The sequence below is a fragment of the Rhopalosiphum maidis genome, chromosome 4, assembly GCF_003676215.2.
Source record: "Rhopalosiphum maidis isolate BTI-1 chromosome 4, ASM367621v3, whole genome shotgun sequence".
In the NCBI taxonomy this organism is placed as follows: domain Eukaryota; kingdom Metazoa; phylum Arthropoda; class Insecta; order Hemiptera; family Aphididae; genus Rhopalosiphum; species Rhopalosiphum maidis.
Window position 1 is genome coordinate 28992720 of NC_040880.1, and position 17941 is coordinate 29010660.

At 33.2% G+C, this 17941-nt stretch overlaps 2 protein-coding genes across 4 annotated transcripts in view; one reads left to right on the top strand and one right to left on the bottom strand.

The window, feature by feature from the left end:
• Positions 1-9164, bottom strand: part of LOC113561045 (C-Maf-inducing protein-like) — a 34735-nt gene extending 25571 nt beyond the window's left edge. The window contains exon 1 of the mRNA XM_026967230.1: positions 8925-9164. The gene's annotated coding sequence lies outside the window, so the exon portion shown is untranslated. The remainder of the gene's footprint in view (positions 1-8924) is intronic.
• The window catches only part of LOC113561047 (UDP-glucuronosyltransferase 2B17-like), a 33339-nt gene extending 15534 nt beyond the window's left edge, over positions 1-17805 (top strand). For 2 of the 3 annotated variants that reach the window (XM_026967236.1, XM_026967237.1), the window contains exons 2-6: positions 12454-12650; positions 14114-15022; positions 16049-16262; positions 16729-16948; positions 17465-17805. In XM_026967236.1, coding sequence (XP_026823037.1) covers positions 14114-15022; positions 16049-16262; positions 16729-16948; positions 17465-17705 — 1584 coding nt within the window. In that variant the 5' untranslated portion in view covers positions 12454-12650 and the 3' untranslated portion in view covers positions 17706-17805. The remainder of the gene's footprint in view (positions 1-12453; positions 12651-14113; positions 15023-16048; positions 16263-16728; positions 16949-17464) is intronic. The other variant, XM_026967238.1, reaches the window with a different exon arrangement.
• The last annotated feature ends 136 nt before the right edge of the window (positions 17806-17941 follow it).

The window sequence follows — 17941 nt, forward strand, 5'->3', positions numbered from 1 at the left end:
TAAAAGATGGAATAATGTTAATCTAACTGAAATCAACAAATATAATATATTACCAACCCATACACAATTAGGTATAAGGTATACCTAATGAAAAAAAATAACCCTTCGATACAAAAATTCAGTGGCGAATTTTCAGTTTTGAAAACTTTACACGAATAAAATTTAAGAAAAAAATTTAATTATCAAAGAAAATTATTTATTTATTTAACAAATACTACATAGTATTATATTTTAAATATTAAGTTTAATTGATTACAATTATTTTAACTTTCTTATTCTAAATCAATACGATTAAATATTAATTTTATGTACCATTATCCATAAAATATAATATTTAATAAATTATAATTACAACTAATATCATAATATTACAATCAATGTCAGCCGGAAGGAGAGTGAACTAGAACCTAGACTTGTAAAAATATTAATCTAACAAAGACTAAGAACAAATTTAAGAAAAGTAAAGTATAAAATTAAATTTAAAAAAACGCGATTATTAAATTAAAAAATAGTAACGAGCTGCACGTTTTTGTAAATGATAATACTAATTATTGCTGATTTATATATAATAGTATTAATTATTATGTTATTGAAAATAACTACGTAATTCAAAATATCAAATATCAAATTTAATCTAGTTAATAATAAAATCATAATTATTGAAAAACGTTATTTTAATCTTTAGTTTTGGATAAAAAATAAATGGAGTCATAATAATTTTTTCTTTATATTATTTTAAAAATTTAAAAATATATTTTTCCTAAGAGGTATGTCTTTAATCAAGTACCTACATAGAAAATATTCACCTAAAGTTAACTACATATTGAACTTAAATATATTTGACCCAAGTCCAATAAATGCATATTATGTCGGACTATCTATTATTTATCCAACTATATATTTTGAAAGTAATTTGCAGTTGATCCCTACACATTGATCATTATGCTCGCTTTGATGTAAATAGCAATATGTTATTGTTTTAATTCAAGACAGAAACTTTGCATTACCTAACCTGAATCATATTCGCGAGAGAGTAATAGAGCAATTGGTAGTTAATATTATATAAACGTGCATTGTACATATATTATGTATTATATCATAATTTATTTTGTAATTACTTATAATTTTAGTTGTTACCCGTCACAATATTCAAAGTGCAAAACTGAAATATTTACACTAATTAAATCTAGACAATATTATATAAACCATGTTTATTTATGCCAGTAATCTAGACTAAACTATTATTTTATAATACAGTTAAGAATTATTGACCAACGCCAGTACGGTATACGAATGTTACTGTTTTAAATTTAAAAAAAAATATTTATGACTTTTATATTCACATAAGCTCGTAGACACTTATGGATGTATAAATAGGTACATATTAAATAAATTCCTATGTATAAATTATAAATTAACTATACTCATTTTTAGTGTTTACTATCATTTAAGTTCAATGTTTATTGCGTATAATATATTCTTACATAATATGTTTATAATCGATCACTGTCAAATCACGTCTATCAATTCGTCCATTTTACTTAATTTTTAACGGTATTTTTTATAAAAGTCAAACATTTTTTTTAAGCCATGTTATTTTTACAAAATAGAATTAACCTGAATAAAACTTTATTACATTAATCATTTTAAATGGGTAGTATTATTATTATTATATTTTGCAATTATTCATATTCTATCCTATGAGAAATAAAAAGGCATTGATGATCTTTTAACTTTTATAAAAAAAAAAATCACGGATATATTTTTAAAGTTTAGAAATATTCTGCTAGTATTACCAAAAACAAAATTGCATTTCAGACGTATAAATTGATTTGGTGCTAACCATATAACAATTAGACTATAATGCATAAACTATTCGTACGTCATATTTATATTTTACTTAAAACGACTATATTATTTAAAAACATATAAGTGCCTATAATTTGTATCATTGACAAATAATCAACAGTTATTCATAATCTTACTGTTTATCGTAATAACTAATAAGTAATATTTGCATTTAGGTACTCATCAAATTATCATTTATAATTCGGAAACTTTGTAAAAACATTAAATATGTTGACACAATTAATTAACAAAATAAATAAATAATTCATCTAATGGAATGTTGATCTACACTACAAACCACTAGAGCTCATGTACCATTATATTATATACATATACAAATTGTAATAAAGTATTGTTGTTCGTCTAGTTGGTAATTCTGTTCTGTTTTCCGAGGTTTTATAAATAATTTATTATTTGGTTGTATAATTGACTTTTAGTTTACAACATCTGTCTACCATTTTCAACAAAACAATTTAAATCTATACCACCAATATATTATACAGAGCGTTTAAAATGATGTATTATAATAAATAATTCTACAATTCTTCATACTATAGACATATTCACGGTAACGCTTATCTATCACACAAATGGCCATAAATAAATATAATTTTAGCTGAAACCGAAAAAATGACGATTTTTGGTTACAATTATTATAATATCATGTTTATAATTCATTAATTCTGTTGAGATTACAAGAATTGATATTGTCAAGAAAACCGAATAATTAACAATTTACAGAAACAAAGAAGGTTTTCATTTTTTTAAAAAAAAAAAAAAATGTTTTTTATCTCCGCAGAAAACTCTTTAAATGATATCATAAAAAATCTATGTATTTTAAAATATGGCTTTTAGCCTTTAGGTATACTTAAGTATTCTAGAAACAGAATTTGAATAAATACATAAACAAAGGATAAAACGGGAGTGAACCTACTTGGTTTAAGTACTCTATATATACATATATACTACATATTATTATCAACACAGTGATATACAGTTATGGACCTATATTGTATGTATTGTATGTAAATGATAGGTATAGTGTGTAGGTATCTATTATACAGCTATACAGGGTGTTCACAATGAACTAATACATTCAAATGTAAATTTAATGTAAAATTATTGTCATATTTCTATGATAAGCTATGTACGCTACTATGCGTATACTGTTTACTATGTATATGTATGCTATTTATTTTGTACTGAAAAACAGGGTATTAATATGATGGAGGACATACACATTATTTCAATTTTATCCATACACACACACACACACACACACATACATACATACATACTAATATATAAAATATACTTCGTCGAAACGTTTCGAATAATATGACGCACATGATGTTTTATTTTTGCAGCACAATTTATCACTCACAAAACACTCTAGATTCGTGTTTCTTTTTTTTATTTTTGTAACTGGATAACCTCCTTTGATATCTACGTGAGTAAATGTATGTGTGTATTGACGCCACTTTGTTCAAAAATATCGTTACACAAACGAATATTTTGTGAAATTTAAGAACGACTAGCACAGGAAAAAATAGATGTATAAACACTATATAATACTATACGAATATAATGTACGATATGTTGACACATATACATAATATATATATATATATATAGTATATACGTGTACGTGGACATGGTTGATACCGTAAATAGTATAAGTAGGCGGATAATGAAAATTAACTAGGTATGTATTACATACACATATACATTTAAATACATATATATGTATATATATGTATATATATATTACGGTCCAAGTGGAAAAATGGTCATTGTAAATAATGTCTGGGAGTTGTACACAATGGCCGAGTTTTTCAATCCATGTGAATAATTATATACGTCGACTAGACATTAATATAATATACAATAGCCAGCATTGACAGTGTCAAGTGAAAAAAATATATAATCATTTTTACATGTGTCACAAAAAAATTTGAAACGAATATAAAATATTAGGTATATATTTAAATAATTATTTATTTTGTCATGTGTTGCCATCACGGCATTTGAAGTAATATAAAATGCCAGTAGCAGTACATTTGCATCTCCTTGTGACCAATAAAACATACGCAATATCCTTAATACGTTTATGAGTTAAAGTGTGTAAGTTTACAAATTTGGTTAAATAGGTAATAGTCTTAGTAGATTTAAATAAATTCATAATCGTCTGCAATCTGTGCACGCCAATCAGATCTATTCGACAATGTGAATTCATTTTGTATAATATAATAGGTTTAACCACTCACTTATTTTTAATTGTACTACCTTTTTTCTTGAAATAATTTGCACAAGTTTAAACAAAACATAATTGTGTCTCTTGTTATATTTATATACTTCTCTCAATACGTCAAAATCGATAAAAAAAATATAATAATCCCAAAATAATAAAGTACCTAACTTATGTACGATTTGTTTGATTTCATATATTATAATTATACACAGCGTTTTATGTGTTAGTTATTAGTGTTGAGAGTAGTTTAACCACGCCAGTTTCATCATTGCATACAATGACTAGAAAATAGTCTGTGTGAGAAAAAATATTTATTATTTATATTATTCAAATATTCCATGCGTTGTATTTTGTATACAAGCGTTTACAATGATCAATTTACCCACTTGGACTATAACATAATATGTATAATATTATATATACACGTTTCGTACAGTCTAAGTTTGTGTGTAAGAAAAACAGTTTTACATTCACCTGGGGAATATCGTTATTAAATAGTACGCAATATATAGGGCTATCCTGAGTAATACTCAGAGTATCCCAAAATTTGTCTCTAGAGACTTCGAATTAGACCGTTGTGGCTTTTCTACATATCTATAGAAAATGTACAAGGACTCATAGAAGTAACTGATAAATTTAATTAATTAACTCTGAAATAATTTTTAAATATATTAAAATAATAGTCATTAAGTACATGGTTAGTTAATCACAATGTCAGCTATTTCTGTTGCACCCTGTATAGTGTAAATATAATTGTTTGTGTGTGTGTGTGTTTGATGTTTCATTGCACTTTTAATTTATAGTTCTGAATAGAAAAGACAAATAGAGTGTAGTGGTCTGACTCACAAAGGTCGCGCGTAAAAGTAATTGCATCTTAATAACGTAATGTGTTTACATATACATGATACTTAATTTTATAGTGTGTACATATACACTGCACAGTACACATAATACATAGAAGGGATGCAACCCACCCCTGACATATTACCCTGGAAAGTATAATTGTGCCCTTCATATCAAAATGTTTACACTTTTTGAACCAGATGTTTTTTTAACATATTTTAAAATTTTATATTTGGATTAATTGTAGAAATTATGTATGCAAACATTATTATTATTATTGACTTATTTATTTGTACTATAATATTATTTAGCATAATCGAATCATTGAAAAATAAAAAAAAATCATCAATGCCAAGGTTTTGGTTAGGTATAGTAGTTGAGTTCCAATACCTACTCCTGTACTGATCAAGAACATTCTAAAAGCACTACGTATATTATTGTAATACAGATTGTAGTTATATTTTTATAAATTCTATAATATGGTCTGTCATCGAATTATCATAATTTATGTTTGATACAGTACCACAAGTAAAGAAACGAGTTTTAATAACTTTAATTATTGGGTTAACTAGTTTTTAGTAAATGAATACTGATAATATAATTTTTAATAAAAACCACACGATTCCAATAATTCAATAGATCTCAAAACCTACCTTGTAGAACCTTGCCACCTCTAAATCGAATATTAAAGAGTGTACTACACTGTATACGGCATATGAATATGATGATAGTTTAAACTGTGGTTTTGTGTTAAATTATTTCAAAGATACGGAAATTTAATAGAAAATTAATATCGATTCAAATTGAGTAAATTAAAAATACGTGCGCAGCAAACCAGACTTTACAGAATGATAAAATTGAACAAACAATTCAATCGTAATTTATCACAATGGCTGCAAGTGATGTTTTATATAGAGATAAATTACATATATACAGTTGTTTTTCAAAAGTAATTGATCAGAGAATCCCAATTTAATGGTATAAATATCATATGGATTACTGATGAAAAATTTACCTTGAAGAAATTAAGGTGATACGGTCAGTGGCGTGCGCACGTTGCAGAGGGAGAGTGGTTAAGGGATTACAACTCCCCTCCCCCAAAACTTCTTTCTTCGTATAAATTTATTTAAAAAAAATTCCATCACCGCTGTAGTATCAGCAGTATGTAATTTTTGGATAAATAATAATTATTATTTGTATGATCCGTACAAAAATAAAACCTGTATGCGCTACTGAATACGGGACTTTTGAGACATACGGTATAATATTATCATTTATTTTAAGCAATACAGATTTCACTAAAATAACAGAATCGATAGCACTTATAATTTGAAGATCAGCAACCTACATTAATAGTATAAATATAGGTACAATTCCATCGATAAATTGATATGATCCAACATCAAGATGTTATAACATTGTTTTTCATACGAGTCATTTAGTTGTATAACGATGGCAATGATGCTCTGAATTCGAATAAAACACACATCAATACAGTGACGTAACCAGGGGGTGGTTAAAAGGGCTGCAGCCCCTCTCCCCCCAAAAAAAAAAATATTAATCAAATTTAAAAACTATTTTAATTTTTAATAGTTTATGAAAATCGTAACAAAATCTTAAATTTTATTTTACAAATATTGATCAGCCCCCCCCCTCAACACCTCAGAAAATAAATTGTGACTAAGCCACTGCGTCAGTACGTCATATACACGTTTCAATTTGATCTGCGCATAATTATTATAGAACCACTATTTTATTTAAAACCTAACTCATATTATTATATCATATACTATAAGCTCACTTCTGCCGAGCAAACCTGTCACTTCAATCGTACATGTGAAATTATACAACTAAAAATGTCGGTCGAGACGTTAGCTAAATACATTGTACCATAATGCTGTACACTGTATACACATCTTCAGATGATCCACGTAGGACTTGTATACATTATATATTATATATATATATATACTATGTCGCTGTATACATATATTATATTAAAGTCAATAGCGCCAAATCCATTATTAAGTTATATCGCTGCAGAAAATAATAAATACGAACGCAAATATGACGCCCGCGTGTTCCACATATCTACCACAGTAATGTCCGTGGAAAAATATGAAAAAAAAATCTCGATGAACACTGTCCACGCGGGGATAAGACGTCAAACGTTTGCATATAAAATATTAGTATGGAGCAACAGACCGGCTGCGCAATTCGATGAACAGATACAAATACATATACGATACGACTGTACGAGATACAGCGAAATAGTCAAAATATAATATTATATGATGCGTTATGCGTTCAGCGTTAGTTAGTCGCCAGTCAAACGTTGTACGCTCGCGTGTAGAACGGTATCACGAACAGATTTCGAATATGACCCAGACCCAACGTCGAGATCAGGCGTACCTCCCTCGAAACGTCGGCGACCACGGCAGCCCGGAGACTCGCGCCGTCTACTCGCTCGAGAGCCCGGGACCTCCATTGCCCTCGTTACAGCAAACAAAATCACTGTTTGTCACGAATTGCAATCAACGATAATAATAATAATAATAATGACACATAAAGCGATCGATTTTTCTTCGTATAAATTAATAGTGATTGATTTGAAGAAAATCGAGTAGGTACCTCGCAACTAAATTATCAAATATTTTAACGTAGGTACCTCTATATATTTTCGAATTAAAACGCATAATATGGTACTTATTAAATTATTTTTTACAAAATTACAGTTAATATTTTCATTCTATTTTTTATTAATAAAAGTTAAAACTGTTAACAAAATGTATGTATAAGTATTATAAGTATATCTGATATAGTGATACGAAATAATTATACGTTCAATATTTGGATAGACATAAGCTAATACAAATATAAACACGGTCCTATATAGATGTAAGGCCGTATTAAAACACCACGAATAACAAATAAAGATGAGATAACGGAGAATGTGTGTCCTTAATGACAAAAATATGATATTCTAAATAAAAAAATATTCTCATTTATGGAATCTATCAAGTATGAAGATGATTAATAAAAATTATTTGTTTATAATATTAAATATATTATGTTAATTCCGTTGAATGGTTAGTGATCTCTTATGGATGACATAATGTGGACTGGTTTTAAAAAAAAACTATGTTTGAATTAACTAACACAACTAAAATATCAAAACAATATATTTCATTAATAATCAATTAAAAATAAAATACCAGTGTTACCTCATTTGCCTACAAAATTCTACCGCCTACACACGCTTTTATGGTTGAAACTTTTTTAAAGTACCTACCTATAAGTAATGATAACGAATAATGGAATATTCGTTGACTCGTGGTAATATTTTTAAGGTCAAAACAATGGGGTGTAAGTGTAAATCTCTCCGCGGTTTTATTACTTATGATATAATCACCTAGGGTAGCAACTTTTTTTTCGCATCTAAGTATCCGTATTTTCTTTCCTAGTCAAACACCACTTATGTCATAAGTATATAAACCTACATAATTATTATCATTATTTTTTTTTTTTTAATTTATTTCAATAAGACGCATTTTTCCTGGCTGGCATGTAGCGCCCCACTAGCTAAACCCGATGTAAGTACCTATGCACCGTAACTACCTACCACGATAGGGCAATAAAAACGTATGCGCGGCATAAACGTCTCGTCACTCTATTATAGCAACACAACTGCGACTGAGAAAAATGAATATTAAATATTATTATGGCGCGAACAACCCAGAAATTAGTTATTTTAATAGGCGACTTAACGAGAGTCGTAATGCGGTGTGATTAATAATAACAATAACGCGAACAGCAGTGACGAGCGGGTCGTCGTCGCATCGTACGCGGTCCTATATTTACACCGTCCATAACGAGTACGTAACATCATAACCCACATATACATGACGATACGCATCGAGGTCGCTACATCGCTACAGTATATATATATATATATATATATAAACAATGTGAACATACGTACTTGCGACGTCGGCGGCGGCCGCGGCAGCGATGATGATGTCGTCCACGTCTATTCGTCGGGTCGCGGCGGATGCGTTTACCTGCGCCCGGACTGGTCGCCGGCCATTGTTTACCATTTATACTTGTTACGCGTGCCTCGTATTATACACCGTGTTTGGCGCCGCCGACACACGTACGCGCGGCGCAGGGGTGCCGGGGGTGGTCGTGGGTGGTTCGCTAAGTGCAGTGTGTCGTAGAGGGGGGCCGGGGGAGCGGGGATGGGGGGAGGGGGGGCGCGCGCGCGCGCGCGTTTACTGCGTGCGACGTCGGCGGCGATATATGCGCGCGCGCCCTCGCTCGCTAGCGTTCGGGGCCGAAGCGAGCACGCACGCCGCCGGACGCGGGCCCGCGGACTCTCCTCGCTGCAGTCCGACGGACAGTGTTCGAAGACCCGCGTCCACGACCGATGTAATTAATAATAGTTATATACGGTCGATAAGCACAAAACTATACTTATAATAATAATAATAACAACAACAACAATAATATGCGGTCAGTCGGCTCTCGCGGAGGCAACGGAACGAACACACGACGAGACCGAACTGTGAGCTCCGAAAACTGGCGCCCCGTGACGACTCGCCGTTTGGCCCGCGAAAATTTGATGTTTTCAATTCCTATGCGAGACAGCAGCGGTGGCTGTGTAAAAAAAAAAAAAAAAAAAAACCGACGCGGTGCGAGCGCGGCTGTGTGGCGCACGGATCTGCGACGGTGGCGGCGGTGTAGCGCCGTGTGCGTGCGTGCGCGCGGCTCCGTCGACGGTACTGCGAAAGTTCGCGGCGGTGGCGGCGTTGGCGGCGGCGGTCCCCGTGCTTGTGACACGGCGGTGCACGCGCGCCTCTGCCACCGCTGCCGGTCGCGCCGCGAGCATCGACCCGCGCCGGCTCGAGAACAAAAATCGATCGGACGGGGAACGCCGCGCGCCAGCGGTCTCCCCGGGGCGACGGGCAGAGGCGCGCACACGCCGCTTTGACGAGCAGATGGCGTTCCCAGCTTTGACCGAATGACCTCGCGCGACGGTGGCGCGGGTACCTCGACATCCGCCGACGCAGTAATTGCAGGCCCGGCATCGCTTTCGTCCCTCCCCGCGCCGCGTATACAGGGTAATACGCCGAGAACGGTCACCCCCATTTTCCTTCTTCAATACAACGAAGTCGTTCGGAATCTGATTTTTGGAATTTTAAAATATGTTCAACGACCATAATATTATCAAGAGATTTGAGATTTTTCCACTGCTCTTGAGGAGTGGTCCTGTAGAAACGCAAAACTTCCGTCTTCCAAATCGTAACTTCCCTTATCTTATGTTTAATTGCTCAGCGAATAACTTTTTTGAAAATCTTGACGTATCAAAATCATATAATACGAACAATTAGTTTTTTTTAGTTATTTAAAAATTAAATAACTATTTTTAATTTTTTTTTTTAAAAATTTAAATTATCCAATATATCATTTACAGTAAAAAAAGGGGGTCCTCGTTTGGAAGAGTTTTTATCGTCGGTCACTCCACAAATAGTGCGATAACACTTATTAATTTGAAAATGTGATCTTAAAGTATGTTTAAAAATTACAAAGATCACAGTTTGAATAAATTCACAATAAAAACGAAAGAACGGGGGTGAGCATGGTTGGTGAACCATACTGTATATTATAATACAATCACTCGCCGACTGCTGCAGTAGCGATCGCACCCGCCACCCGACCGCCGAAGACGCCGTGGGACGCCTGCCCGCTGCAGATGAGTCCCCTTTGATGTGGATCCGTGTATAATAATTTATATATTGTATATGTCGCTCCAACCACGACGACTACACCCACCCCTAGGCGGAACCCCGTCGTTATGTTGTATAGGTGCGTTGCGTAGTTCCAAACACCCCTGCGGCGGTGTGATGTGGGTCGCGTTCGCGTTTTTCGACTTTACCGCAGACATCGAAGTCGTCGCCAACAATCGGTCGATGTTCACTGATATAATATTATTCTATTATTATGCGCAATTATTAACATTCTGAATCGTCTGCATTCCGACGAACGTTACAATTTTATGTACCGCACACCATTGCACTGCGCCGCACCGTTCTTACTTCATAAACGTATAGGTACCTATAATGCTGCAGTTTGCAGCCTACACCCACAACATTAGAAAATTATCGATAGTCACCACACGAATAAAATTCGGTTGTTTTGTAATAATCGAACACGGTTATCATCTATATGACGTATGCACTAGAGAAGAAAGTAGATATAGCCGTTTAACTCGCCAGCGGTACTAAACGTGATTTTGTTTGATTACCGTCAACATATATTTTAGTTTCTGAGCAAAGCAACGACGGATGTTTTTGTTTTGTTTTTCGTGTTTGTTTCTATTGTTAAGGGTGGTCCATGGTACCTAGTCTCAATCACATCTATAGTTTGTACAAAACATCCAATACATTTCAAAATAATCAAAGGCACAACGAAAATATTTACGCAACACCGATTCTCAGCTAACCGATTTTTTTTTTTTTTTTTGTTACTCGTTATAAAATAAAATAACCGTAGATAATAGAAATATCCACCAAATATCCATGTTACCGTTCTCTTTTTCACTAGTTATAATATAATTTTTAAGATATTTTTCACTTATTCAGCTATTTATATATATATATGGAATTTTAATGTCCACGACTGTAGCAGCAAGTTACATGCGTACAACAACACATTAATCGTTATATAATATACACAATATAATTTTTTTATTTCATAGTTTTTACGTGCCTAGTATAACATAATATAATCCTGTGCGCAGCAACCACGTCTATAAAAAATAAAAATGAAATTTTGCCATAAGCCCTCATCGTCTTTGCTCCGTCGAATTCGCACCTTACCCCACTGTCAGCTAGATAATATGATATAATAAACGAGTTACACCCTGTATTAATATGGATTCTCTCTACGTGATATTTATCTATTAAACGTGAGATACATGACATCTATTTAATATAACATATTGATGTATAGTACGAAACTGTACAATAACGATTCATACATTTATAGTTATATGTAGTATATTTAGTATATACTCGTACAGTCGTACCTATACAATAGTTATACTAAAAATCGTCATGTAAGGCGTAACACAGCAACTATTATGATATACTTTTTACAAGGCTTTACTTTGATTTTATAAATCTATACATCGATTATAAAAATCGATTTTTGAGTGGAAACAGAGTCCATGATCTAGGATCCAATCACATCCTTAATTGAAGTTTCAGAATTTAAAATAATATATTTATCGAATGCTAGGCCCATGGGCTCCAAATTATAAATCCTGCACTGCTCGTTATATTAAGACTTAACAAAGAAGTATATACTAGTGCTATATTATTATATCTACTTACAACATTTATTATATCAGAACCCGGTCGAACGTGTTTTTACATAACTGGTACGACGTACGCAGCGATACAACGGTGAGGACGATTTCGTCTAAACTAATACACTGTTTACACTTGCAGTGTGCGTTTGTCGTTGATATCATGAAACAGGCTACATTACTGATGATATATGAGGTACACTGTTGCAGTGTCAATATACGGCCATCATTTTATTCGTCACACTCTATCCAGGTGAATCGGAAAATCATTCCTGCCAAAGTTGTCCAAGTTACGGGGACGTCTAATTTTCTGATAACAAACGAGAGCGTGAGGACAAAGTACGTGCGTTTTCTCACTATGCATTTATTTTTTTTTTTATTAGTATATAATAATTATATGTATACGTTTATATTTTGTATTGCTGTTTAACTCCTCTTCCACAATCAAAACTTTTGTACTATAGCCTATTAAGAAAGAAATGTGTGTATTCCAATTGTAAACGTCAAACGAATAAAATCGCGTCATGCTACTGTCGAAGACAACTTTCTATGGTTTTATTGATTCTTTTTCGAAAATATTGATAGAAAAAAACTGTCATTATCATTATAATTTTTGATAAAATCCAATAAGATAGAAAATAATTAAGCGTGTGCAGATGATATATTATTCGAACTTTAATATTAAACAATAATAAATAAATATAACAGATAATAAACAATCAAAATTACATTATTTCTACGCATTTTCGTGTTGGAGCGGTGTGTACCCAACATTTAAAGCAATCAAACACATTTTGGAGAACAGGAGTGAAAACACAGCTTTGACTTTGAACTTAATAAAAAGTTGTGGATTTTTAATCCAAATGAAATCCATGAATATACTTGATAGAACCAAAAATCTAGTAAAACTAATCAAAGGTGATACGATAGCACAACATTATTGTAGAAGTAAATACTCGTATTTTTTTAAAAAAAAGTTAGCTTTCATTAAGAATTTAAATTGTCTCACTAACCCTCCTCTATTGATGACATTCCTTAATGTAATTACATTGCTTATATTTAAATAAAGTGACTCGTGTAATTTAATCGTTTTTTTTGTGTTGATGAGTAAGTTATTATATTGTAAATATTATTTAGATATAATAATTTGTTGTTTGTGGTTATTATTATTAGTAAAATTTTGTTTTAATCTAAACGTAATTAATTGGCTGGGGAAGAGTGAGGTAATTATGTGATAGACCGTATAGGCACTTTCCACTTCTCTTTAATTATGTTTATAAGTTGGCAGTAAAAAGTATTTTTCCCCTAGGCGGTCCACACGCAACACTAGAGTACTGCTTATATGCACTAATGCGCATATGAATCCAAGGGCGCCGAGTACAGGAGGGTTCGGGGGCTGCAGCCCCCATGAGCTTGATAAGGTGGAGCTCAACCTCCTAAAATTAAAATCGTTAATACTATTTAAACGTTATAACATTCAAAACAAAAAATAACTTTATTTTAATAATTGTTTAACGATTAGTAATATTTATTAATTATTTAGGTAAAACTGTAAATGTGTTCATAAAATAGTGAGACCCCATGACATTTTCAAAACCTAGCGCCTCTGTATGCACCTAATTACGTTAAGTATTTGTCTTTCCGCTCAACTCCAAAACTATTTCTCCGATTTTTAGGTGGCCTTTCGACCATGTAAGTACCCGTGTGTTACCGGAAAATTAGATTTTATCACGAAGTGCTGCCTCTTATAGTGTTATAAAATTGTATAATGTATACATATAACACAAATATTATTTTCACAGATGACGGCCGCAGTCGTAAAATCCACTGGTCGTTGGTCGGTAGGGCTACAGGCGGCCGCGGTGACGATTACTGTATTATCGCTAACGTGTACGTCCCCGGCCAACGGTGCTAGGATACTAGCCGTGTTCCCGTACAACGGCCACAGTCACTTCGCCATGGCCGAACCGCTGATGGTCGCCTTGTCCGAACGCGGTCACCACGTGACCGTGATCAGCCCGTTCCCGCGACGCAAAGACAGTGGCGCCGACGGCGACGGCGTAGGTCGATACATAGACGTGGACGTGTCGGACACGCTTCCGCCGGTCATAAGCCAGCTAAACGTGACGAATGAGTTCCAACACCGCGTGGATCCAATTACCGGGCTCCGGGACCTGTGCCACATGAACCACCGCGTGTGTGAGGCCACTTTCGAACACCCTCAGGTCCGTGCTCTAATCCGCGAGCCCCGCGCGTTCGACGTGGTGTTCGCCGAAGCGTTCGCCACCGACTGTTTCGCAGCATTCGCGCACGCGTACGACGCACCGTTGGTGTCTATCCGGACGTCCGACTACTCGCCGCAACTCAACCGGCGCGTGGCCAACCCGCAGAACCCCGCGTACCTGGTCAACCACCTGCTCGAGTATACCGGCCACGACATGTCGTTCGTCCAGCGGCTAATCAACGCGCTGGCCACGCACTTCGGTGCGGTCGGCTATCACGCCTTCTCCGACGGTCCGTCCACCGAGCTAGTCCGGCGGCACTTCGGGCACGGTACACCGTCCGTTCCGGAAATCGCGCGCCGGCGCACCGCACTTGTGCTAGTCAACAGTCATCACAGCTTGTCCCAGCCCCGTCCAACGGTGCCCAACGTGATAGAGGTGGGCGGCTTGCACATCGCACAGCCCGCGAAATTGCAAAACGCGACAAACGTAAGTACTCACAGTAAACTCTTATTATATCGAAACTCGAGAGAAACAGATAAAAGCGTTCAAAATATTAAGTTATACTGAGAATATAAAAACATTTTTAAAAAATATACTTCTATCGTCCTAGTTAAGATGGTCGACAACCAAATTCTATTTATGATCGGGTTCTATGAAGCAATTTAATATAATCTACAGTGTTATCCATGCAAGGTTTATCAGACATTCGTAGTGCTTTCGAGTGTGTTTATCGGTAGTGAGTGTTATACACTCAACTGTAAGAAGCCTCTGCAACGTTCCTTACAAATCATTGAAAAAGGCAAACTTACAATGAAAAATACAATATATAATCTTTATTTTTATTGAATTGTATTTGAGTCGTGGAAATATTACACATACAAAATGCAATATTTCAGTACTTATTTAAAAATAATATGATTTTTAAATATGGGAACCTACTTTAAAAATTGCCAAACTAAAATTGTAATTAATTAAACTTTTATGAATCACTGTGTACATGAGTTATTTGAGTTATTGAATTGTGTAATTATGTTCAAGTTTTACAGTAAACAGTCCGTAACGATTTTATTGATATTTGAAAATCCAGATAATTTAAGAAATCCAAAGTCTTAAATAACTATAGAATTTTTCAATTTACAAATATATTTAATTGGATTATATAATTGTTATTTTAATTTAATAAATTAATCGTGATCGTAAACACAATGAATTGATTAATTATAATAAATTCAATTAATTAGGCATTTTGACTGTTGATAAAATACATAATATATACAAATCCTAGTTAGTTAACTGTCTTATATATATTTATATATTATAAATTTAGAAGTTGTAATAACATACTGTACATTAATATATATGATTATAACCAGATAACAAGTTAAAAAAACACATACAACGAAGATTTTTTTCTCATAATAAATATTATTACTATAATATTATAATATAACTCACTACCATATAATAGCTATAGTTTTATGATATCATTGGTTTTTGTTGGTGATGCAATAGGAATGGAAAAATTACTGCGATTTGTGTGACCAAGGCATTATTTACGTGTCTTTTGGCTCGTTGTTGAAGGGATCGTCGTTTCCAGTTCAATTCACAACGGCGTTCGTACAGGCTTTCGAAGCGCTACCGTATTGCGTACTATGGAAATACGAGGGTGAATTGATATCCAAACGGATTAGAGTGTCTAAGTGGATGCCTCAACAGCAGATTCTGAGTAAGACTCACAACGAAAACATAGTCGTTATGCTAATAACTGAATACTATATAAAACTATGCGATCTTCATTTAAATTCCACATCCCCATACCTTCATTAAAAAAATTTAAAATCTTAAGTTAATACACTAAATGAATTAATAAAACATACAAGTTCGTTTTGAAATGTTCAAATCCAAAGCCATAACACAAAAATCGACCATTTTAAAGTGATATTCATTTGATTTAAGATGAGAAAAGGTTGAAATTCTTATCGTCATAAATTAATAAAGGCTAACTACTAACAAATCAAAACAAACGTTTTAATTTATTCTAAGTGCGTATAGTGCGTATAGCAACTAGCGATAATATTATAATATATTATATTTTGATTATACGGCGTTATAGATATGCTATTTTTAGTACACCACTACCGTCATCGCATTTTATTACACGTACAATGTATATTATAATTGTGCTTTCGCAGGTCACAAGAATATCAAGGCGTTCATAACTCACGGTGGCCTTATGGGCGTAATGGAGGCCGTGTTCTTTGCAGTACCGATGATTGGCATACCTGTGTTTGGTGATCAACAGTCAAACATCGCCAACTGTATTGCAAAAGGCATAGCCATCGGACTCGACTACCGACAGATCACTGAACAAAAACTGATCAAAAGCATACAAGCAATCATCACAGATAGCAAGTGAGTCTATATCTGATATTATTTGTATAGAATATGTTGTATCATTGCAAAAATCTTTTCTAACAAAAAACATCTTTTAAAATTTAAAATTGTTCTCAGACAAAAATATTTAATAATACCAAATCATACATATCTCTGGCCTCTGCTTAGAATATAATATTTATTATATATTTATTTTAACTGTTTCGTATGAACAACCGGTGAACCGAAACGAATTTTTTTTTTATTATTTTATTCGTTTACGATTAATTATATTATAAGAAAAAGTTAAATGAACAATTATTTCAAAAATAATTTATTTAAATAAATATACATGTAAAACATATATTATCAACTGGCCATATAAAATTATACTCCTTTATCGCCTTATGCAAGAATAATAGGTATCGTATTTAAATTCTATAAATCTAAAAAAATCCTTAAAATCGATACTAAATACATACCATTACAAATTATTTTTACACTTTACCTTTGCAATGTACACACAATATTATAACTTTGTGAAATTGATTTAAGATACCGATCAAAAGCATCAGAGTTGTCAGCAAGATTCAGGGACAGGCCAACAAGCCCAATTGAAACAGCCGTGTTTTGGACAGAATACGTGATCAGGCACGGCAATGCAACCAACACCGCATCTCCGGCAATAGATTATGATTTTCATCAATATTTTTTGTTAGACGTAGTTGGCGTCGGACTGTCGATTTTTGTATTTTTATTTTATATAGCGTTCCGATTAAAAAAATGTATACGATAAAATACTATAACACACTCATGACGCGATTGATAAAATCCGTAAATACCCGAAACTAAAATGTACATATTGTTATAATAATAATAAATGTATTAACACGTTTTGTTATGTTATCACTACCATACCATATTTTTAAAATATATAAAATTGATTTATTACGTTTATTACTGCAGCTAAAATGTAATTTTTTACAATATTATACATGCATAATAATATAATAAACTGTATATAAAATAAAC